We start from the raw sequence: 23737 nt of genomic DNA, 5'->3' as shown, positions 1-23737 counted from the left end.
GCACAATGTGACACCAGGGAACTTCCGCCCGAAGTTTGCCCTCACCGCTCAGAGCATCATGGGAGTAATTACATTATTATTATAACCTCTGTATTATTATAACCTCTGTATTATTATAACCTCTGTATTATTATAATCTCTGTATTATTATAACCTCTATATTATTATAACCTCTATATTATTATAATCTCTGTATTATTATAACCTCTATATTATTATAACCTCTGTATTATTATAACCTCTGTATTATTATAATCTCTGTATTATTATAGCCTCTATATTATTATAACCTCTGTATTATTATAACCTCTATATTATTATAACCTCTATATTATTATAATCTCTGTATTATTATAATCTCTGTATTATTATAGCCTCTATATTATTATAACCTCTGTATTATTATAACCTCTATATTATTATAACCTCTATATTATTATAATCTCTGTATTATTATAATCTCTGTATTATTATAATCTCTGTATTATTATTATAACCTCTGTATTATTATAATCTCTATATTATTATAATCTCTGTATTATTATAACCTCTATATTATTATAACCTCTGTATTATTATAACCTCTATATTATTATAACCTCTATATTATTATAACCTCTGTATTATTATAACCTCTATATTATTATAACCTCTGTATTATTATAAACGCTGTATTATTATAATCTCTGTATTATTATTATAACCTCTGTATTATTATAATCTCTATATTATTATAATCTCTGTATTATTATAACCTTTATATTATTATAACCTCTGTATTATTATAACCTCTATATTATTATAACCTCTAGATTATTATAACCTTTATATTATTATAATCTCTGTATTATTATAATCTCTGTATTATACAGGACACATTTTTCCCCGTTTTCTGGATGTACCCCTAATACCAGAGATACACCTCTAAACATTACATCCCCTGGTAGCCCTGATCTGGGTGAGCAACATACTCAAAAATCACCCAGATCGGACCAGGGGTTCGGGAGTTATATGGATGTATTCGTATGACCGACAGCCCAGGATGTAGTAGCCGAAATCAGTTCCACATATTCTGGCCTTGCGGTCGGCCTCTGTTCGAGGGATAAAACATACGAAAGTACCAGGTTGCATAGACTGGGGTTGGATTCGTATGAATCCCCTTGTTCGTGGGGTTCTTTCTACTGCCGCCGCCACGTGTTCGTATGCCGAATGGCGGCCACCCAGGGAACACATAACTTTCGTCTAATTTGGAACATGAATGCTGGAGGTAAATGAGAGGTACACTTCACTCTGGGGAGGTCTGGTTGTTCGTATGTCGAACGGAGGGTTTTTACCGAACAACCAGCCGAATGCTGCATACAATACATGGATACAAAGGAAATAAAGCTAAAATTAACATCGTAATCATAACAACTCGGGACAGCCCAATACAATTTGCTACACAGGTTGTCTCTGATCTTGAAATCCATGTGTTTTAGATGTTCAACAATCCGATACTTTAACATGGTTTCCATTACTTTCCCCACTACTGAATATACTTACTGGCCTATAGTCGCCCGACTCCTCCCTACTACCTTTCTTCTGAATGGGCACAACATTTGATAACTTCCAATCTTCTGGGACTACTCCTGTTGACAGGGGAGGGTGTAGCAGATTGCTGGTCTCTCACAGACTATCTCCGCTGGTAATCCAAGTGAGGCTCAGAAACAAGTAATAAAACCCAAGAGAATAATATCCACGGTTAGTAAAGTAATCCCAACGTATCCCATTACGTTTCCCAATGACTGGACGACACACAGCATCAGGAACAGAACTGCAGGTTTATTCACACACTTTAGCTTTTAAGCAATTCTCCCATGTAAGGGAGACACCCACAATAATTATACCGTACACCAATCATACATGAGTTACCACCCACACATTTCCTCCCCTCAGTATGACACACAATCACAGTATGCAGGACACATTTCTCCCCGTTTTCTGGATGTACCCCAATACTGAAGATACACCCTTACATCCCCTGATAGCCCTGATCTGGATGAGCAACATACTAAAAAATCATCCAGATCGGATCAGGGGTTCGGGAGTTATAGGGGTATGTTCGTATGACCGACCGCACAGGAGTGAGTAGCCGAAATTAGATCCACACGTTTTTGGCCTTGCAGTCGGTCTACTTTCTGAGGGTGAAATGCACGAAAATACCGGGGTATATGGCTTGGGTTCGGATAAATCCCCTTATTCGTTTTATTTAATTAAGATTATTTTTACCGAACGGTGGGCCGTTTGGTAGTTTCTATACGAACTGCTGGAAGTCTGGAGGTCTCAGCGGAGTTCGCATAGTCGAGTATCCGATTTGGGTTCCAGACACTCGACGACCAAACACTGTTGATCTTTTGTGCGGCAAGAGGGACATCGCCACGTGTTCGCATGCCGAACGAGGCCATTATAACCCCTCGTGTAGTTTTATCCTGTATATAAAGATCCCATATAATGTGCAGGACCGTAGGCTGTGTGTGTTATACCCAGGACATATTTCGGATTTCATTATATGATCATACCAACAACAGTAGGTGCTTAAGTAGTTACTGGGATTACCATTTAAATAATTAATTCTACATGATGTACATTTCTAAAAGCAGTGAATTGGTTAATACTGTAGAATAAACTGCAAGTTTAGCACAAAGTGGGTGGGTGGGTTAGTGATTATTCAGTACAACTGCAATTTAGCTTGTCATTATTATGACAGCCAGTCACCGTGCTGAAACCTCTATAATTAAAGATAAACATAGGAAGCTTGCAGAGATAGTGCACAGCTTTTCATGCACACATCCACAGAACAGCATTCTTACAGATACAAATAGCTGATCTGTAAAATGGATTGATGGCAAACTGGTAATAGTATCATTCTAGAAGGGTTATTCAAAAGAAAATGGTCAGGGATCCAACAAAAATATCCAACTTTACTCTAAGAATCTTCTAAAAGATGTCACATTCTATGTGATCGTTTGTTCCATATGTCTCCAGATAAATGGTATTAAAGGTCTGCACAAAGAAGATTTTCAGTATCCCTGGGAACTTCTGATGGAGAAGTCTGGAGATGGAGTCACCTGAATGATCTGCTTGGGTTTATTTCCCTTTTAGGTCTGAATTTTCGAGCAGGATCACTATATATATATATACACACACACACATATATACATATATATATATATATATATATATATATATATATATATATACACATACACACACACACACACACACACACACTAGAGTACCCCCTCCTGGCATCATCACATTCTAAAGAATATGTTGGAAAGATCCTATGTAGGAAGACTGGGGTCCTTTACTGTGTGTATGGATGCCTTGTGTGAATACTGAAATCTGACTCCATTCCTGCTCGGACAATGCATATTATAACCTCTATATTACTATAAACCTGTATATTATTCCCCTGGTTTAACCTCATAATAGGAGAGAGTGTGGAGGATCTAGAAATGTACAGATTTGTCCAGGCTGTAAACAGAGTTTCACATGTAGTTAAGGAAGAAGCCAGTGTGCATTGCAGGCACCGGGAATTACTTTAGAGTTATGACCAAGATCAATAGAAGGGTGGGCTAATGGAAAAGACTAAAAAAATAAAAAGTTTAGAACACGCTGTAAATTTATTTACAAAACCCCCAAACAAACCATTCTTAAATACATAACAGCCAGAGTAGGCAAACACCCCATTTGAAATTAACATAAATCTAAACACCTTACGTGCACATTTCTAAACAGTCAGATTCAACACATTAATCTTTTCACTTGAGAATTCTCAAAAATAAAATTTATCATAAAGGCACTCAGCTTCAGGAGGGACTTTTACAGTTTATACAGCAGAAGGCTTGATTTCGTCCCATAATATACATTGTGAACAGAGTTTCTATGAGGTTATTCAGTCTCTTACAGTTACAAATGGACCTTCAGCTTTTTTCCCCATGACACCAAACAATGCTTCAAAGGTGACCTTTGCGCAATGGAGTACTATGACATCGCAACCTCCGAAGTGCATTAAAAAATTTTTTTAAGCCAGCCAGAGGCCTAGTATCTTTTCTCCACTTTAATACAAAGAAATTTAAAAGAATTAAAGAAAGTAATGTAGACGTCACACCGACTGCTCTCTGGCCAATAATACACAGTGAAAACACCCAATGGAGCGATTTAGGGAGAATTATTTCCTCGGTAACATTTCGATGAGTGTCTTGGTCAGCGCTGGATTTACGGATGAAAGCAGATAATTGGGTTTCTGAGTTTCCGGTCCTAGAGGTTGAAAAGGCCAACTTTCACTGTCCCTCATGGGTCATCTGATGGGATTTTAGATGTCAGTGTGTCCAGGGGTTGCCAGTGACAGTCCATTAGAGCGTCGTACAATTCCTCACTCTGCTCCATAAACTGCTGGTCAGCTTCTCGCAGATCTTGTCTGGGCACGGTATCTGCAGACAGAGGGAAAGCTCAGAGCACGCTCCTAGAATTACACTAGATTCATCCAAGTCACACACACCATGGAGATTGTACTAGGAATTCTCAGTGTTTATTGAAAGATTACCATTATTGTATTGCTTTAACACAACTATTGCATAGGAACATAGTTACAGACCATAAAGATCACAATGTACCATACCTTCTGCTGTATCTTCTCCCATTTCATCATATCCCTAAAGGAAAAAAAAAAAAAAAAAAACCTGAGTATGACCGCACTTATGGTAATGACCAAGATATACCACATTCCTGCTCCACATGGAACTGTGTCTGGTGGCAGTTTGTAAACATCTAATGTATAATCCTGAGTGCACACCTATTTGCCGTGTACAGTGAGCTCAATAAGATTAACAAGCTATGGCCGACTTTACCTGCCACGAGTTCTGTGTGTACCCGTATGGATGGTAGCCGTATCCACCAGTCTTCGAGTTTGATAACAGTTGCTGAAATTGCTGGCTGTAGTAATTAAACGCCTGGACATAATCACTCACTTGTTGCTGGGTAATGTTATTGCTTAAAGGATCAAAGAAAAGAAATGAAAATGTGATAATCCTGAAAAGTATAATGTTTTAATTTACACACATTAAAATGTAGCAATCTCCGAGACAGGCGGTATGTTAGTCTATACCTTAGGCATGGTGGCAATTATTATTTATATAGCGCCAGCAAATTCCATAACGATTCTAACTGGAACATACCACCAGCTCACATTTACAGGTGGACAAGCCATACCAACCACAACAGAGGTAGGTAACCTTCAGCACTCCAGGTAACCTTCAGCACTCCAGGTAACCTTCAGCACTCCAGGTAACCTTCAGCACTCCATCTCCGATGATGCTTTGCCAGCATCATGACTTTGAGAGCATTATGGGAGATGTAGTCCACAACATCTGGAGTACCAAAGGCTGCCTACATAGTCTAGAATAATACACATAAATCCCCTGCAGGACGGAGGGAAGAAAACAAGTTGGGTAAATTAACAAAATCAATAACCCAACACAAAAAGTCAAAGATTTTTATTTTGAGAAAATGGATCTAGTGATATGTTAATTGCAATTTAAAGACAGATGTCGCATAGACCTCCCAGAGCCACACATATATCTCCTAACAGTCTGTGCTCATTTTGACCCCAATGCATCCAGCGGCAATAACCGAGCAAAGCAATACTTACTTGTTTGAGATTACTTGTTCTACCGGACCTTTACTGCAATGCAACAAATAAAGATTGAGAAAACATTTGATTCTCATGAATGCATATTTAGTTGGATACAGTTACACATGCCAATGGTCTATCACAAGAATCCAGCCCTCAATACCTTAAACATAGCCTGTAAAAACAGTATGTCATGTGATCATATTTAGCAATTCCCAGAAATAGATTAATACATACTAAGAGACCTGAGATATTACAGATTGGATATTGTGGAGTCATTTCTAATAAATACTAACCTGACTTCTGGTGGCTTCCCATAGAGAGCGTGTTTTAGCTTGAATCGCTTGGCCTGAAGAAGAAATAAAAAAAAAAATTAGCAAGAAAGTGAAATCCACCTGAAATCCCAAACCTCCCAACAGTTGGCGTTAGCGACCAGGTTGACTACCCCTGATCCAGAGTAATAAATTAGAATATAAAACACACACACACAAAACCAAGAGAAGACCCAAAGCATACAATGACTCCCATTTTCCTGCAGAAATAAAATGGAGGTAGCGGATAGATTTATCGTTCTTGGCAGGTTTGTCAGCGCTGATCCCAACATGTCATACAATGTGTACGTGTCGTTTCCCATTATAGCGACATGAGAAAAATGACACGAATTAGCGAAAGCAAGTAACACACACAGTAATAAAATAGCCTACTCCGAATGCAGATCTGATAACTGATCATTGCTTTTAATCCACATACAAAGTGTTTTAGGATATAAACAAGAAACGGTTGTGTCGATGTGCAGATTCCAAAAATACTTAGCGATTAAAGCAAGTTACCCGTTTAGAGCAATGATAACTAACCGTGGGAATACACTGGGGTTTATTCAATAAATACTGAATGTGGTGAAATGAAATCCAAATTGAACTATTTATGCAATATGCCAAATTCTCCAACTCCATAATAATCACAGCTTGGCTATTTAATTCATTGCAACGTGCTGTTTAGAGACTGGTTTCTGATAGGGCTGTTTCCCTCGGGATGTCCTCTATAGACCTGTAAAAACTCTCCATACTCACAAATGCAGTTCCCGGAACGTGCTTCCCATTGAGTCTCTGTAGGCATTTCTCTGCCGAGTTTCGGTCTGGAAATTCAACAAAGCAATAGCCGGCTAACTGCCTGGGGAGTAAGACAAAGACAGCAGTGTTGCCCATTTACAGTGTATTACATTATTATTTATATAGCACCATCAGATTCCGTAGTGCTGTACAATAGGGCAACACATTGACATTATTAACCCAGGATTCAGGGATGGTTTAGGAGAACATCAAACAAGTCATCACTTCACCTCTGCCATTACAGATTGAAGGATTGTCATGAGAAGCCATACCAGTCATTTTGGTCACGGACTGTCCTGTTGGTAAGATCAGCGTGATTCTCGTGAGAAGCTGAATCTCTCTGCAGAGAGGCCATACCAGTCATTTTGGTCACGGACTGTCCTGTTGGTAAGATCAGCGTGATTCTCGTGAGAAGCTGAATCTCTCTGCAGAGAGGCCATACCAGTCATTTTGGTCACGGACTGTCCTGTTGGTAAGATCAGCGTGATTCTCGTGAGAAGCTGAATCTCTCTGCAGAGAGGCCATACCAGTCATTTTGGTCACGGACTGTCCTGTTGGTAAGATCAGCGTGATTCTCGTGAGAAGCTGAATCTCTCTGCAGAGAGGCCATACCAGTCATTTTGGTCACGGACTGTCCTGTTGGTAAGATCAGCGTGATTCTCATGATAATCTGAAACTCTCTGCAGAGAGGCCATGGCAGTCATTTTGGTCACGGACTGTCCTGTTGGTAAGATCAGCGTGATTCTCATGAGAAGCGGAATCTCTCTGCAGAGAGGCCATACCAGTTATTTTGGTCACGGACGGTCCTGTGAGTGGAATATATTGTTTTTAACCTCTGCGATGGGAAACAAAGTTCTCTAGCTATTTCTTAGTTTTTATTGTAAATAAGTATTTATTACGCATTAAGTTGTAATGATTTGCAGCAAGATGAGTCACATGTTAAAGTACCAGTTTGAGCACCATACCAATACAGGCAATTGTAGTGGTTATAGTGTTAGTAGGATACAGGTACGATGTCAGACTATATTCCAATGGTCTTAGTCAAAGAAACAAAGGGTCTCCCAAGCTGTGTCCCAGCTAGGTAGCCATAAGTGTGCATTAACAATATCAATGATGTGCATAGTTTGAATTTTGCAATGTTCATAGTTTGCGGTGGCTGTGTTGGTTTATGTTTTGAGATTCTGCTGCCAACACTTTATTTAGTAAATAAGTCAATTGACAGCCTCAGTAGGAGTGTAAGAGTATTATTACCCAGTTGCCCCATTGACAGCCTCAGTAGGAGTGTAAGAGTATTATTACCCAGTTGCCCCATTGACAGCCTCAGTAGGAGTGTAAGAGTATTATTACCCAGTTGCCCCATTGACAGCCTCAGTAGGAGTGTAAGAGTATTATTACCCAGTTGCCCCATTGACAGCCTCAGTAGGAGTGTAAGAGTATTATTACCCAGTTGCCCGATTGCGGATAATTTTTACGCTGAGAACATTCTCTCCCAATGAAGTGAAGGCTTGAGCGATGAAGTTTTCCGTCATGCATTCCTCCAACTAATTAACAAAATGATAGAAAAATGTTATTTATAAAAGAACATAGCGAGGCTGGAAAACAAACGGCTTCATAATAATAATAAAAAAATAATATAATAATAATAACAATAATAATAATATCGATAATATAATAACAATAATAATAATAATAACAATAATAATATAATAATAACAATAACAACAATAATAATAATAATAATAATAATAATAATAATAATAATAATAATAATAATAATAATAATAATAATAATAATAATGTGTATTATAAAGCAGGGAGGGTTGGATATTGTCAGAGTGCCGGTTCCCGGAGCCCCCCCGCCCATACAGCCCCCGGTCAGTGGGGAGGTGATGGTATACACAGCCCCCCCGGGGGGCACTCAGTGTGTGAGGGAGGCGGGAGGAGAGACACACACTGACACCCCCCCCCTCCCCGTTACCCAGCGGCCCCCGCGCTCTCTGTCTCCCGGTTACCCAGCGGCCCCCGCGCTCTCTGTCTCCCGGTTACCCAGCGGCCCCCGCGCTCTCTGTCTCCCGGTTACCCAGCGGCCCCCGCGCTCTCTGTCTCCCGGTTACCCAGCGGCCCCCGCGCTCTCTGTCTCCCGGTTACCCAGCGGCCCCCGCGGTTACTCACGTCTCCCATCCACAGACTCGCCATTCCGCCAACTCTCCGCTTCCAGACTCCGCCCTGCGCCGGCTCACTCACTGCTCATTGGCTGCCACACGGTGATTGACAGTCCGAACCACCCAATGACTTGAGACACTGAAAACCATAACCTCCAATCAGAGCCGCGGATTCTACCGCCCAATGGGAGACCGCGTTATAACACACCAATAGGAAGCGAGAAACATGAAGTCACGTGCACAGTAAACCAATGAAATAAGAGGGGCGTGTCACTAACAACCACCTAGTGACGTCACCTTCACATTGCCTTAAAGGAACACGATAGTCCCCTAAATTACTTTAGCTAAATTATTTATTTATTATTTATTATTGCCATTTATATAGCGCCAACAGATTCCGTAGCGCTTTACAATATTATGAGAGGGGGATTTAACTATAAATAGGACAATTAAAAATAAACTTACAGGAACAATAGGTTGAAGAGGACCCTGCTCAAACGAGCTTACATTCTATAGGAGGTGGGGTGTAAAACACATTAGGACAGGAATTTGCAATCAAATAAGGTGGGCTGCCCTTTAGGAGAGGGCAAGAGACAGGTATGTGAGGTAAGGGTTAGTCTTGGAGGCCATATGCTTTCCTAAAGAGATGGGTTTTAAGGCACTTCTTAAAAGATGCAAGACTAGGGGAGAGTCTGATGGCGGTAGGCAGGCTATTCCATAGGAAGGGAGCCGCCCGTGAGAAGTCCTGCAAGCGCGAGTTGGCCGTACGAGTGCGGACAACGGACAGGAGGTGGTCACGGGCAGAACGGAGAGACCGAGAAGGGACATACCTATGGATCTGTGAGGAGATATAAGAGGGGCTAGAGTTGTTCAGTGCTTTATAGGTGTGAGTTAGTACCTTGAATTGACTCCTATAGCATACAGGAAGCCAATGTAAGGACTGGCAGAGGGGTGAGGTGTGAGAGAAACGACTAGAGAGGAAAATCAATCTAGCAGCAGCATTCATTACGGACTGTAAGGGTGCAGTACGGCTATTGGGGAGACCAATCAGAAAAGGGTTACAATAATCCATGCGGGAAATTACTAGAGCAGTTTTAGAGCAGTAAATAAAGCAGTTTTAGTGTATATATCATTCCCCCGCAATTTCACTGCTCAATTCACTGCCATTTAGGAGTTAAATCACTTTGTTTCTGTTTATGCAGCCCTAGCCACACCTCCCCTGGCTATGATTGACAGAGCTTGCATGAAAAAAAAAAACTGGTTTCACTTTCAAACAGATGCAATTTACCTTAAATAATTGTATCTCAATCTCTAAATTAAACTTTAATCACATACAGGAGGCTCTTGCAGGGTCTAGCAAGCTATTAACATAGCAGGGGATAAGAAAATCTTAATTAAACAGAACTTGCAATAAAGAAAGCCTAAATAGGGCTCTCTTTACAGGAAGTGTTTATGGAAGGCTGTGTAAGTCACATGCAGGGAGGTGTGACTAGGGTTCATAAACAAAGGGATTTAACTCCTAAATGGCAGAGGATTGAGCAGTGAGGCTGCAGGGGCATGTTCTATACACCAAAACTGCTTCATTAAAAGGAAACTCCAGGGCCAGGAAAACAATCCGTTTTCCTGGCACTGGAGGTACCCACCCCCCAATCCCCGGTTACTGAAGGGGTGAAAACCCCTTCAGTCACTTACCTGAGGCAGCGACGATGTCCCTCATCGCTGTCTCCTCCTCCGCGCCGCTCCTCCTTCTGCCTCCGTTGGCCAGTTGGCGAGACTGATCCCGCCCACCGGCCGAGGAAACCTAATGCGCATGCGCGGCAATGTGGCGCATGCGCATTAGGTCTCCCCATAGGAAAGCATTGAAAACGAATTTCAATGCTTTCCTATGGGGATTTGAGCGACGCTGGAGGTCCTCACACAGCGTGAGGACATCCAGCGACGCTCTAGCACAGATAATCTGTGCCATAGAGCAGGAAGTTCCCTCTAGTGGCTGTATTAGCAGACAGCCACTAGAGGTGGAGTTAACCCTGCAAGGTAATTATTGCAGTTTATGAAAAACTGCAATAATTACACTTGCAGGGTTAAGAGTAGTGGGAGTTGGCACCCAGACCACTCCAATGGGCAGAAGTGATCTGGGTGCCTGGAGTGTCCCTTTAAGCTAAAGTTGTTCAGGTGACTATAGTGTTCCTTTAATGGAAATACTGACACCTACTGTTTAGATCCTGTATAGCTCACATTACCATCTCCCCCTAGTGGTCAGATCATGTATAGCTCCCATTACCATCTCCCCCTAGTGGTCAGATCATGTATAGCTCACATTACCATCTCCCCCTAGTGGTCAGATCATGTATAGCTCACATTACCATCTCCCCCTAGTGGTCAGATCATGTATAGCTCACATTACCATCTCCCCCTAGCGGTCAGATCCCGTATAGCTCCCATTACCCATCTCCCCCTAGTGGTCAGATCATGTATAGCTCACATTACCATCTCCCACTAGTGGTCAGATCGTGTATAGCTCACATTACCCATCTCCCCCTAGTGGTCAGATCATGTATAGCTCATATTACCATCTCCCCCTAGTGGTCAGATCATGTATAGCTCCCATTACCCATCTCCCCCTAGTGGTCAGATCATGTATAGCTCACATTACCATCTCCCCCTAGTGGTCAGATCGTGTATAGCTCCCATTACCCATCTCCCCCTAGTGGTCAGATCATGTATAGCTCACATTACCATCTCCCCCTAGTGGTCAGATCATGTATAGCTCACATTACCATCTCCCCCTAGCGGTCAGATCCCGTATAGCTCCCATTACCATCTCCCCCTAGTGGTCAGATCATGTATAGCTCACATTACCATCTCCCCCTAGCGGTCAGATCCTGTATAGCTCACATTACCATCTCCCCCTAGTGGTCAGATCATGTATAGCTCCCATTACCATCTCCCCCTAGTGGTCAGATCATGTATAGCTCACATTACCATCTCCCCCTAGTGGTCAGATCATGTATAGCTCACATTACCATCTCCCCCTAGTGGTCAGATCATGTATAGCTCACATTACCATCTCCCCCTAGCGGTCAGATCCCGTATAGCTCCCATTACCCATCTCCCCCTAGTGGTCAGATCATGTATAGCTCACATTACCATCTCCCACTAGTGGTCAGATCGTGTATAGCTCACATTACCCATCTCCCCCTAGTGGTCAGATCGTGTATAGCTCCCATTACCCATCTCCCCCTAGTGGTCAGATCGTGTATAGCTCCCATTACCCATCTCCCCCTAGTGGTCAGATCATGTATAGCTCCCATTACCCATCTCCCCCTAGTGGTTAGATCATGTATAGCTCACATTACCATCTCCCACTAGTGGTCAGATCGTGTATAGCTCCCATTACCCATCTCCCCCTAGTGGTCAGATCATGTATAGCTCACATTACCATCTCCCCCTAGTGGTCAGATCGTGTATAGCTCACATTACCATCTCCCCCTAGTGGTCAGATCATGTATAGCTCCCATTACCCATCTCCCCCTAGTGGTCAGATCATGTATAGCTCACATTACCATCTCCCCCTAGTTGTCAGATCGTGTATAGCTCCCATTACCCATCTCCCCCTAGTGGTCAGATCATGTATAGCTCACATTACCATCTCCCCCTAGTGGTCAGATCATGTATAGCTCACATTACCATCTCCCCCTAGCGGTCAGATCCCGTATAGCTCCCATTACCATCTCCCCCTAGTGGTCAGATCATGTATAGCTCACATTACCATCTCCCCCTAGCGGTCAGATCATGTATAGCTCACATTACCATCTCCCCCTAGTGGTCAGATCATGTATAGCTCCCATTACCCATCTCCCCCTAGTGGTTAGATCATGTATAGCTCACATTACCATCTCCCACTAGTGGTCAGATCGTGTATAGCTCCCATTACCCATCTCCCCCTAGTGGTCAGATCATGTATAGCTCACATTACCATCTCCCCCTAGTGGTCAGATCGTGTATAGCTCACATTACCATCTCCCCCTAGTGGTCAGATCATGTATAGCTCACATTACTATCTCCCCCTAGTGGTCAGATCATGTATAGCTCCCATTACCCATATCCCCGTAGTGGTCAGATCGTGTATAGCTCACATTACCATCTCCCCCTAGTGGTCAGATCGTGTATAGCTCCCATTACCATCTCCCCCTAGTGGTCAGATCCTGTATAGCTCCCATTACCATCTCCCCCTAGTGGTCAGATCGTGTATAGCTCCCATTACCCATATCCCCGTAGTGGTCAGATCATGTATAGCTCACATTACCATCTCCCCCTAGTGGTCAGATCATGTATAGCTCACATTACCATCTCCCCCTAGTGGTCAGATCATGTATAGCTCCCATTACCCATCTCCCCCTAGCGGTCAGATCCCGTATAGCTCCCATTACCATCTCCCCCTAGTGGTCAGATCATGTATAGCTCACATTACCATCTCCCCCTAGTGGTCAGATCGTGTATAGCTCCCATTACCCATCTCCCCCTAGCGGTCAGATCCCGTATAGCTCCCATTACCATCTCCCCCTAGTGGTCAGATCGTGTATAGCTCCCATTACCATCTCCCCCTAGTGGTCAGATCCCGTATAGCTCACATTACCATCTCCCCCTAGTGGTCAGATCATGTATAGCTCACATTACTATCTCCCCCTAGTGGTCAGATCGTGTATAGCTCCCATTACCCATCTCCCCCTAGCGGTCAGATCCCGTATAGCTCCCATTACCATCTCCCCCTAGTGGTCAGATCATGTATAGCTCACATTACCATCTCCCACTAGTGGTCAGATCGTGTATAGCTCCCATTACCATCTCCCCCTAGTGGTCAGATCATGTATAGCTCACATTACCATCTCCCCCTAGTGGTCAGATCATGTATAGCTCACATTACCATCTCCCCCTAGTGGTCAGATCATGTATAGCTCACATTACTATCTCCCCCTAGTGGTCAGATCGTGTATAGCTCCCATTACCCATCTCCCCCTAGTGGTCAGATCATGTATAGCTCACATTACCATCTCCCCCTAGTGGTCAGATCATGTATAGCTCACATTACCATCTCCCCCTAGTGGTCAGATCGTGTATAGCTCCCATTACCCATCTCCCCTAGTGGTCAGATCCTGTATAGCTCCCATTACCATCTCCCCTAGCGGTCAGATCCCGTATAGCTCCCATTACCATCTCCCCTAGTGGTCAGATCCTGTATAGCTCCCATTACCATCTCCCTTAGTGGTCAGATCCCGTATAGCTCCCATTACCATCTCCCCCTAGCGGTCAGATCCCGTATAGCTCCCATTACCATCTCCCACTAGTGGTCAGATCGTGTATAGCTCCCATTACCCATCTCCCCTAGCGGTCAGATCCCGTATAGCTCCCATTACCATCTCCCCCTAGTGGTCAGATCGTGTATAGCTCCCATTACCATCTCCCCCTAGTGGTCAGATCATGTATAGCTCACCGTACCGTCTCCCCCTAGTGGTCAGATCGTGTATAGCTCCCATTACCCATCTCCCCTAGTGGTCAGATCCTGTATAGCTCCCATTACCATCTCCCCTAGCGGTCAGATCCCGTATAGCTCCCATTAGCATCTCCCCTAGTGGTCAGATCGTGTATAGCTCCCATTACCCATCTCCCCTAGTGGTCAGATCCCGTATAGCTCCCATTACCATCTCCCCTAGCGGTCAGATCCCGTATAGCTCCCATTACCATCTCCCCTAGTGGTCAGATCCTGTATAGCTCACATTACCATCTCCCACTAGTGGTCAGATCGTGTATAGCTCCCATTACCATCTCCCTTAGTGGTCAGATCCTGTATAGCTCACCTTACCTATGTCCCCTCCTAGTGGTCAGGTGCTGTATAAGCATGGACAATTTACGTGTTAAGAATAGACAGATCTCCCCCTGCTTGTTGTGCTATAATATAGGACAGATACCCCCTCCTCCCCGAGTGTTAAAGGATAGGGCTGATCCTGCATTGCAGTGTAGGAATTTTTAGTGCCATTTCTAATAAAAGCTTGTTGATTTGTTTGATAAACGTTTAAAGACGGAATGAGGGTGATTTGACATATTGTATATCCAGTGCAAGGTCACAGCTGACTGTTCGCACCTGATCAACAAATTAAATAAGAGGCGCTTGCAAGGAGTACCAGAGCGTCTTTTATTCAACCATGCCCAGGCGCTTCTTCTCTGTGACATCACACTTTCTGGAATATCTTTGGTAAAACATTTTTAATATGAGATATTTGCTCAACATCCTAAAAAAAAAAAAAAAACTTTTGAACTGTATGCAGGCCATCCTGGCACAGCCACGGCATTCCATGTAAAATATGTGAACCCCTGTTTTGACAGTATGGAAGCAGTGCGTGCATTTCTCTGCCAATGCAGAGTGTCCACGTTACAATGGGGTGGTGACACTAACCTGCTGCAAAGAAATGTTCAATTTAATTTTTACACGCACGCACGCACGCCCACACACACACGCCCACACACACGCACCCACCCACACACGCACCCACACACGCCCACACTTTATTGTGTTTGGGGAATGAGGGACTGACACTTCCAGAGAAATGACAGTTCCACTTTAAAGACAAAGCCCCTAATTTATTATTTTTTTTACATACTTTTACAAATACTGTGCATGTAATGTTTTGCTCTTTTCACCTGAATTACAATACAACAGCCAAAACATCTAGGACTCAATTCGACAAGCAAATGTAGCAGTCGATGTGGATTTTTTTATTATTACTCTCCGTTGCATATCTGTCATGCCAAGGACGCACCTGACTGCTGTCTTACTATGGATTTTATGCAATCTAATGGAGATTTGCCAGACAAGGATTCAATGTCTAAGCTATTGTACCTTGCACAAAATGCTCCACACAGACGAGGTTAATCTTTAAATAACTGCAATAATAACACCCCAAATAGAACTCTTTAACAGCTAAACGTCATGATATCACTGATAGTAGGCCGCTTAGTGGACGTTAGCTATCTTTAACAACAGGGATAGCGATGTGGAATTAGAGGTCACACAGATGACATTTTCCCCGACCTAGCAATAGATTTTTAGTGAGGTACAAGATAGAGCAGTGTATGATTTCGTCTCTGTAGTTTTTGTCCTGTGAATGTGTTTTTCCCCAATGGCATCCACGCAGGTGATTCTCCAACTTCCCATATTAAAGAAAACGGTGGTCTCGGACCCTTTCAGTTCATCCCATTAGATAGTCCTAAAATCATGAAGGTCAGACCCAGGGCCAGTGCATTATTGCAATGGGATATTCGACATTAACGTATCTAAAGGTTGCCAGTGACAGTCCATCAACGCGTCATACACTTCCTCGCTCTGTGCCATGAATTGCTGGTTGGCTTCGTTCACATCCAGTGTCAGCATAGGATCTGTGGGCACATATATAGTTATTCAGAGTTTAAACGGGTAAATTAAAAAAGAAACACTACACCAAGCTGTATTGCGAACACTCTATTGCCCTCTGCCAGTAGGGGCAGTCTTATCCTGCAATGTGAAGAATGTACTCTCTAAAACAGTAGTGTTTTTACTTGCAGGCTTAAGACGAGAGGGGCACTGCAATGAGCTGGAATGGCCTTTAAGGACAAGCTGAAGCATTCATTGACAGCTAACTATTGTCCAAATCAGATGCTATGGTACTTCTCACAATGCAGGAATCTGCATTCACAGCACCACAGGATTAGATGTATTCACTTGGTAGCCACGTACATGCAGTATAACGCTGCCTCTCAACGCACATATTTATAAGGAATTGGTCTTCTGGTATGTGATCGATTCAGCCATTTATTTTGTGAAACACACAGCTATTACTATCAAGGAGTAACATTTGATCCATACCTTCTACTCGATTCTCTCCCGTTTCATCATAAACCTGAAAAGAAAAGGACAAGAAAATAAAGCTCACACAATGCATTGCCGACTGCTGAACAAGAGCTGTATATAACATGTATAAATAAATGAGATCTGTCCTGTCTGGTGTGTGAGTACCTCCGGTGCGCTCCGTGTGTACCCGTATATCTGGGGGCTCTCTCCCACGCTCTTTGTGCTTGGCGTCCTCTGGTGATACTGCTGGCTGTAGTATGTAACAGCTTGAATATAATCATTTACTAATTTCTGTGTAATGTCATCGCCGCTACAAAGAAAATACATTATATTTAGGTCAGAACCTTACGTACGACACACACAAAAAAAACAACAACTTTTATTTTTCAAATTGCTGGCTTCAAACCCATTAAAACCCAGCATGTATCAGAAGCCACTTTGGTACAAAATTAGTGACATCTCTGGCTGCACAGTTATACCAAAGAAATACCGGTAAACATTTTCTATTCTTGTGCCAACACGTGAATTCATATTTTCTATACTCATGTGACCTGTACAGCGAGAGTTTTGTGCAAAGTGTACGACAAAAATATGTATTCCTGACCCTATAGTGTAAAAAACACCATCTAGCCCCCACCCCCCACAATTCAGGAAACTTACTAAACAGCACTAGTGAGAACATCTAATCCCTGGTTTTTAACCCCTTAAGGACACATGACATGTCTGACATGTCATGATTCCCTTTTATTCCAGAAGTTTGGTCCTTAAGGGGTTAAGTAGGTTTTCCTGCTTTAGTAGATGTACTTAGTTCACGTTTAACATTTTTGTTGACGTAGGGATCATTTGCATAAATTCCGTTGTTAGCGCTTCTGGTTGTCATTACGTTGGAGTATTCTGTTACTCATTAGACCTGTCAATTCAATACCGGTATGTTGGGGTCATACTGCATGTTTAAAGGGACATTATAGTCACCAGAACACCTACAGCTTATTGAATTTGTTCTGGTGAGTAGAATCATTCCCTTCAGGCTTTTTGCTGTAAACACTGTCTTTTCAGAGAGAATGCAGTGTTTACATTACAGCCTAGTGATAACTTCACTGGCCACTCCTCCGATGGCTGTTAGAGATCCTTCCTGGGTCATGGCTGCCTAAAATGCATCCAAACATTCAGTATCTCCTCCCTCTGCATGCGGACACTGAACTTTCCTCATAGAGATTCATTGATTCAATGTATCTCTATGAGGAGATGCTGATTGACCAGGGCTGTGTTTGAATCATGCTGGCTCTGCCCCTGATCTGCCTCTTTGTCAGTCTCAGCCAATCCTATGGGAAAACACTGTGATTAGATCAGGCTACCACTTCTGATGATGTTTTTCTGAGTCAAACAGCATGCGGATCTACAGCTTCTGGGTTTAATACAGTAAGATATTGCTATATTTATGGCTGGGTCTTTTTCACACACACAAACACACATTTTTATATTTACCAATATATATACACTTTTTTTATTTTACAGATGCAGGGAGACGGCCTGTCAGTTCAGGGCAGTCCCTCTGCAGGCAGCACTATGGACGCCTACTGTGGCCATGCGCTCTTTCAAATTAATCACATGGCCCACGGTCAAATTTGCCAAGGGGGGGGGGGGTCCCCAGACCGGGAGCAAAACTGATCGCTGGCAGGGAAATGGTGGCGATCGGATAAGTACTAAGGAATACTGCGGACTTACTAGGTACGGCCGCAGTTCTTAAAAGGAACACTATGGGGTCCGTAACACAAACATGTATTCCTGACCCTATAATGCAAAACCCACCATTTAGGTGGCTTGCCCCCCCTTACAAATTAAGCCTGCGCTGGCCCTGCCCCCTTGGTGACATCAAAATTGCTTTTTTTTGCCAATCCAATGCTAATTAGCTAAAAATCCGCAAGGGGAGGGGCCTAAACGCTATTTTGGCCAGTTAGCACCTCCTCAAATTGATGCATTGAATCAATGCATCTCTATGAGTAAAATTCAACATCCCCATGTAGAGCGTGGAGACGCTAAACGGCACTGCTGCCTACTGTGCAGCGGTGAGCCAGGAAGCACCTCCAGTGGTCATCTGAGGAGTGGCCACTTGGAGGTGTCCCTAGGGGCAATGTAAACACTGCCTTTTCTCTGAAAAGGCAGTGTTTGAATGAAAATGCCTGAAATGAGCTATTATACTCACCAGAACAACTACATTAAGCTGTAGTTGTTCTGGTGACTATAGTGTCTCTTTAACCCCTTAAGGACCAAACTTCTGGAATAAAAGGGAATCATGACATGTCACACATGTCATGTGTCCTTAAGGGGTTAAGGACAGTTTTTGTCGGACGTACCTAATACATCCGCGATCCTTGAGGAGTTAAGATCCTTTAAAGGACCACTCTAGTGCCAGGAAAGCATACTCGTTTTCCTGGCACTAGAGTGCCCTGAGGGTGCCCCCACCCTCAGGGACCCCCTCCCGCCCGGCTCTGGAAAGGGGAAAGGGGTAAAAACTTACCTTTTTCCAGCGCTGGGCGGAGAGATCTCCTTCTGCTCTCCTCCTCCGATCCTCCTCTTCTCCTCCCCGTCGGCTGAATGCGCACGCGCGGCAAGAGCTGCGCGCGCATTCAGCCGGTCACATAGGAAAGCATTCATAATGCTTTCCTATGGACGCTGGCGTGCTCTCACTGTGAAAATCACAGTGAGAAGCACGCAAGCGCCTCTAGCGGCTGTCAATGAGACAGCCACTAGAGGACATAGGGGGAAGGCTTAACCCATTCATAAACATAGCAGTTTCTCTGAAACTGCTATGTTTATGAAAAAATGGGTTAACCCTAGAAGGACCTGGCACCCAGACCACCTCATTAAGCTGAAGTGGTCTGGGTGCCTAGAGTGGTCCTTTAACCTTTCCTTGTAAGTTTTATTCTGCAATGCATGAACCAGTTTAGTAGCCCTTCTCTGAACTCTCTCTAAGGTATCAATATGTTTCTGAAGATACGGTCTCCAATACTGCGTACAATACTCCAAGTGAGGTCTCACCAGTGTTCTGTACAATGGCATGAGCACTTCCCTCTTTCTACCGCTAATACCTCTCCCTATACAACCAAGCATTCTGCTAGCATTTCCTGCTGCTCTATTACATTGTCTGCCTACCTTTAAGTCATCAGAAATAATCACCCTAAATCCCTTTCCTCAGATGTTGAGGTTAGGACTCTATCAAATATTTTGTACTCTGCCCTTAGGTGTTTAAGTCCAAGATGCATTATCTTGCCCTTATCCACATTAAATGTTAGTTGCCCAACTCCATTTTTCTAGTTTACCTAAATCATTTTCCATTTGGCTTATCCCTCCTGGAACATCAACCCTGTTACATATCTTAATATCAGCCCGTCATGGTCATAGTGAAAGCAGCGCCCTAGCACACTCCTAGTGTATGTAGTCAAACCTCTTGAAAACGGTTTGCGAACATACCTTAAGTCTGCTGGACGTTCCTGCCACAGCGCTAAGGAGGCCGGCACAAGGCTGCACTCATTGGCTGAGAGTGTTCAGCTGGCACTGCAGTGCAGAACTAAGTGCAGGAATGCCAACGGAAGCCAGAAGGTTGTCAAATCTTTCCTAAACGGTTCCACTACTTTGGGAGGGTGTAAGAGCGCTCTGGGTTGCACTGGGTTTGGTGCCTGTTGTGAAGTATTTTCTACTTGGAACTCAGACCCAGGTACACAGGTTTGCTGCTTCACCACAAAACACAGATCCGAGCTCGGAGAGTAATTGCAACACACAGAAATACTTTCAATAAAATCTCCCAATTTGTGTTCAGACTCCTGTCCAAGAAGTACAGCAATGCCCCACGTACAGGTTTACAGGGCCAAATAATGGAACTGGACTGGGTCTCAAACTAATATATGACTTTTTGGTGTTAGCCTAGGTCACATTTTGGGAAGGTTTTAGCACTCCATGAATGAAAAGTTACCCCATAACAGCATATTACCATTTTCAAAAAATGGCCAACTCCGCCAATTTTAAATGGGGTATATTGAACCTATTCTGGTTATTTTAATCACAAAGTTCGTGTCATTTTTATCTTTTGCATTTTTCACATCCAGGTTACACTTTCTCTGAGTTTTGTAATCCAATGTGTGTACTACAAAAGAATAATAAAAAAATAAATGTTTAGTTCGGTAAGTGAAGCGGAATGGGCTTTGCCACAGTACCCCTCTTTGTATTAGGGGCTGTCCATACCCCTTGTGTGCCTGTATTTTCCTGGGTTACTGCTGCTCGTTACTTGGGGAAACAAGTAAAACATTATTACATTTTGTCTTTTCGTCTGGTTGTTCAGTATTATCCCGATATAGTTCGACAAACGAACTAAGTACCGCACAACCAGGCCACCCATGAGAGGAGCGTGGCACCAATTGACCTTCCTAACCCTGTTCTCACTTTCTTAACCACAAACCCACTGGGTGATCCCCTGGGTGGCTGCCGTTCGTAAATGCGAACATGTGGCGGCGGCCATCTTGGAATACGAACTGCAGCAGAAGGGTTTGGTCGTCAAGTGTCTGGAACCCAAATCGGACACTCGAAGGCGCAAACACCGCTGAGACTTCCATCCTCGTGTAAGTTTGTGTAAACTCAGGGGAACAGAGCGGCATTCGGTGAAAAGAACCACACGAACGAGATGATTTCAACGAACCAAGGCACACACCATCTTTATAAGCAATTTTGTGTAATTCAGACTCTCAAAAGTAGACCGACTTCACAGCCCAGTTGCATGAAACTATTTTAGGCATACACCTCGTGTGCGGTTGATGAAACTAAGACTTCCCATGGAATTGCCGAACCCCTGAACCGATCTGGGTGATTTTTCACTATGTTGCTCCCCCATATCGGGGCTATCAGGGGATGTCTGAGTTCTGCTCCTAATACGGAGTGTCGTCCAGTGATTAGGAAGGGGGATGGAGATTCGTGGATTATTTTATACCTATGCCTGTATTCCTGAAGTATTCTGCTAGTTCCCGAGTAACTGTTGGAGTAGCCAGCGGAGGAGAGTCCCGGCTAGGACTAGCGCTCCGCTACAAGAACCTTTCCAGATTATGACAATGTCCCAAATGCAAAAGAGAATATTTTCACCTATAGTCCTCCCCCCCCCCCAGCCCTCACTCCTGAACGGCGGGTGGGGGCCCTAAATACCGCTCCCGCTGACCGGTGGGAGAGGACAATAGGTCCCCTAAATACCACTAAGAGGGGGGGGACCCATTGTCCTCTCCCCCCGGCCCCCACTCCTGAGCGGCGGGTAGGGGCACTAAATAAAAATATACCCCCCCCCCCCAGGTGACTAGGGGTCCCTAAACAACATTTTTCAGCCCCCAAAAAGACAAAATAAATTTGGCTGAAAGACCAATTTAGGTCTTTCAGCCTAATACTCTAATACTGTGGGAATTAGGGAGTTATCTACTAAGCGGCTGCAAGCCCAAATAGGATCGGAGTTTCATTCATTCGAATGAAATTCAGATCCGAACAAAGTCCCGAAATGCGTACTAACACGAGTGGAGAAACTGTTCTCATTCTGTTAGGATGCAATTCGGTAGTTTTGCCAGCGTTCTGTCTAAATGATAGAACGTTCGAGAAAAGTGAAAGAAGGCTTCACGGGAACACGTAGGAAAGGTGAGAATTATGGGAAAATTTCTCTGACCATCGGAAATGAAGCACACTTTGCTCCTCCGCTGTTCAGAGATGGTCAGGCTTGGAAACCTCCATAAGACAAGTAGTCCCTACTTCGTCTTATGTTTTAAAGAAAACTAGAGCAGACAGGAAGAAATGAAGAACAGATCCTGACAGAGGGAGAGAAGAGCAATCAATTAAAGAAAGGTTAGTTCGGCATGACAGTGCCTCTTTAATCCGATATTTAGTTAAGTCAGTGATGAAATTAGAGGTTAATGGCTCAAAACAGAAGTCTAAAAATTTCATTTTTAAAATGCATTTCCTGTATAGATGTCAAAGGAAGTCTGACCCAATGGGGGAGTGGCATATTGAAACAATGTCATACTATTAACCTGGGAATCGGAGGCTTTTCACGGAGTGCAGGTTTCAGTTTGAATCGCTTGGACTATAGAAGACAAAAACAAAAGCAAGACAAAAATAAATACATACAAAACAAAAAACAAAAAACATGCTAATATTTGTGACCTTAGGACTTGGGGTGAACGAGCAGATTGTCAGGAGAATTAAATGTTCTCACAGGCTGAAGGATACGGGCACAGGTTTACAATAATTAGTACTTCACGTATGTACACAATGTACAGGAACATAGCTCTTCTTTGAAAGTGACAAAAGCTAGTTATGGTGCTTGGAGATCTGATGCTTCCCCATATTTTATTCATTGCTTTCCAATAAGCACCCACGTCACGTTGATGAATTTTACTTGGTTAGTGCATCAACAGGCCCTCCAGTTGCTGTCTGGAATACAGCCCTTAGTGGTGGAAATAAAGGAACACTATAGGGTCAGGAACACAAACATGCATTTCTGACCCTAAAGTGTTAAAACCACCATCTAGCCCCCACCTTACTTGTATTCAAGCCTGCAGGTGCTGACTCTGCACCTGATCTGCCTGTTTGGCTGACATCATAAGAAGTGGTGGTCTGAGCCAATCACGATGCTATCCCAAAGGATTGGCTGAGACTGTCAAGGAGGCAGATCATGGGCAGAACCAGCACAAGTCAAACAGCCCTGGACAATCAGCATCAAACTGACAGATACATTGTATTCTCACTAGAACAAATACAATAAGCTTTAGTTGTTCAGGGGACTATAGTGTCTCTTTAACTAGACGTGTACAGAACTATGGAAAGTACGCCTGTCCGATGACAGCTTGCAAATGCACGTGACCGTAGCACGGATGTGACGTGGGCAAGT

The 23737-nt window shown here is 43.4% G+C and overlaps 1 protein-coding gene across 1 annotated transcript in view; it reads right to left on the bottom strand.

Moving 5' to 3' along the window:
- Window positions 1–3641: 3641 nt before the first annotated feature.
- The window catches only part of TRNAU1AP (tRNA selenocysteine 1 associated protein 1), a 31659-nt gene continuing 11563 nt past the window's right edge, over window positions 3642–23737 (bottom strand). The window contains exons 4-16 of the mRNA XM_063436541.1: window positions 22878–22930; window positions 16993–17137; window positions 16843–16876; window positions 16250–16376; window positions 15841–15884; window positions 8956–9029; window positions 8227–8324; window positions 6745–6844; window positions 5971–6023; window positions 5693–5725; window positions 4893–5034; window positions 4664–4697; window positions 3642–4475 (exon numbers count right to left, since the gene is read on the bottom strand). Coding sequence (XP_063292611.1) covers window positions 4336–4475; window positions 4664–4697; window positions 4893–5034; window positions 5693–5725; window positions 5971–6023; window positions 6745–6844; window positions 8227–8324; window positions 8956–9029; window positions 15841–15884; window positions 16250–16376; window positions 16843–16876; window positions 16993–17137; window positions 22878–22930 — 1077 coding nt within the window. The 3' untranslated portion in view covers window positions 3642–4335. The remainder of the gene's footprint in view (window positions 4476–4663; window positions 4698–4892; window positions 5035–5692; window positions 5726–5970; window positions 6024–6744; window positions 6845–8226; window positions 8325–8955; window positions 9030–15840; window positions 15885–16249; window positions 16377–16842; window positions 16877–16992; window positions 17138–22877; window positions 22931–23737) is intronic.

The sequence above is a fragment of the Pelobates fuscus genome, chromosome 11, assembly GCF_036172605.1.
Source record: "Pelobates fuscus isolate aPelFus1 chromosome 11, aPelFus1.pri, whole genome shotgun sequence".
In the NCBI taxonomy this organism is placed as follows: Eukaryota; Metazoa; Chordata; class Amphibia; order Anura; family Pelobatidae; genus Pelobates; species Pelobates fuscus.
Note: the sequence above shows the minus strand (reverse complement) of the source record. Positions and strands in the feature narration are given on the sequence as shown.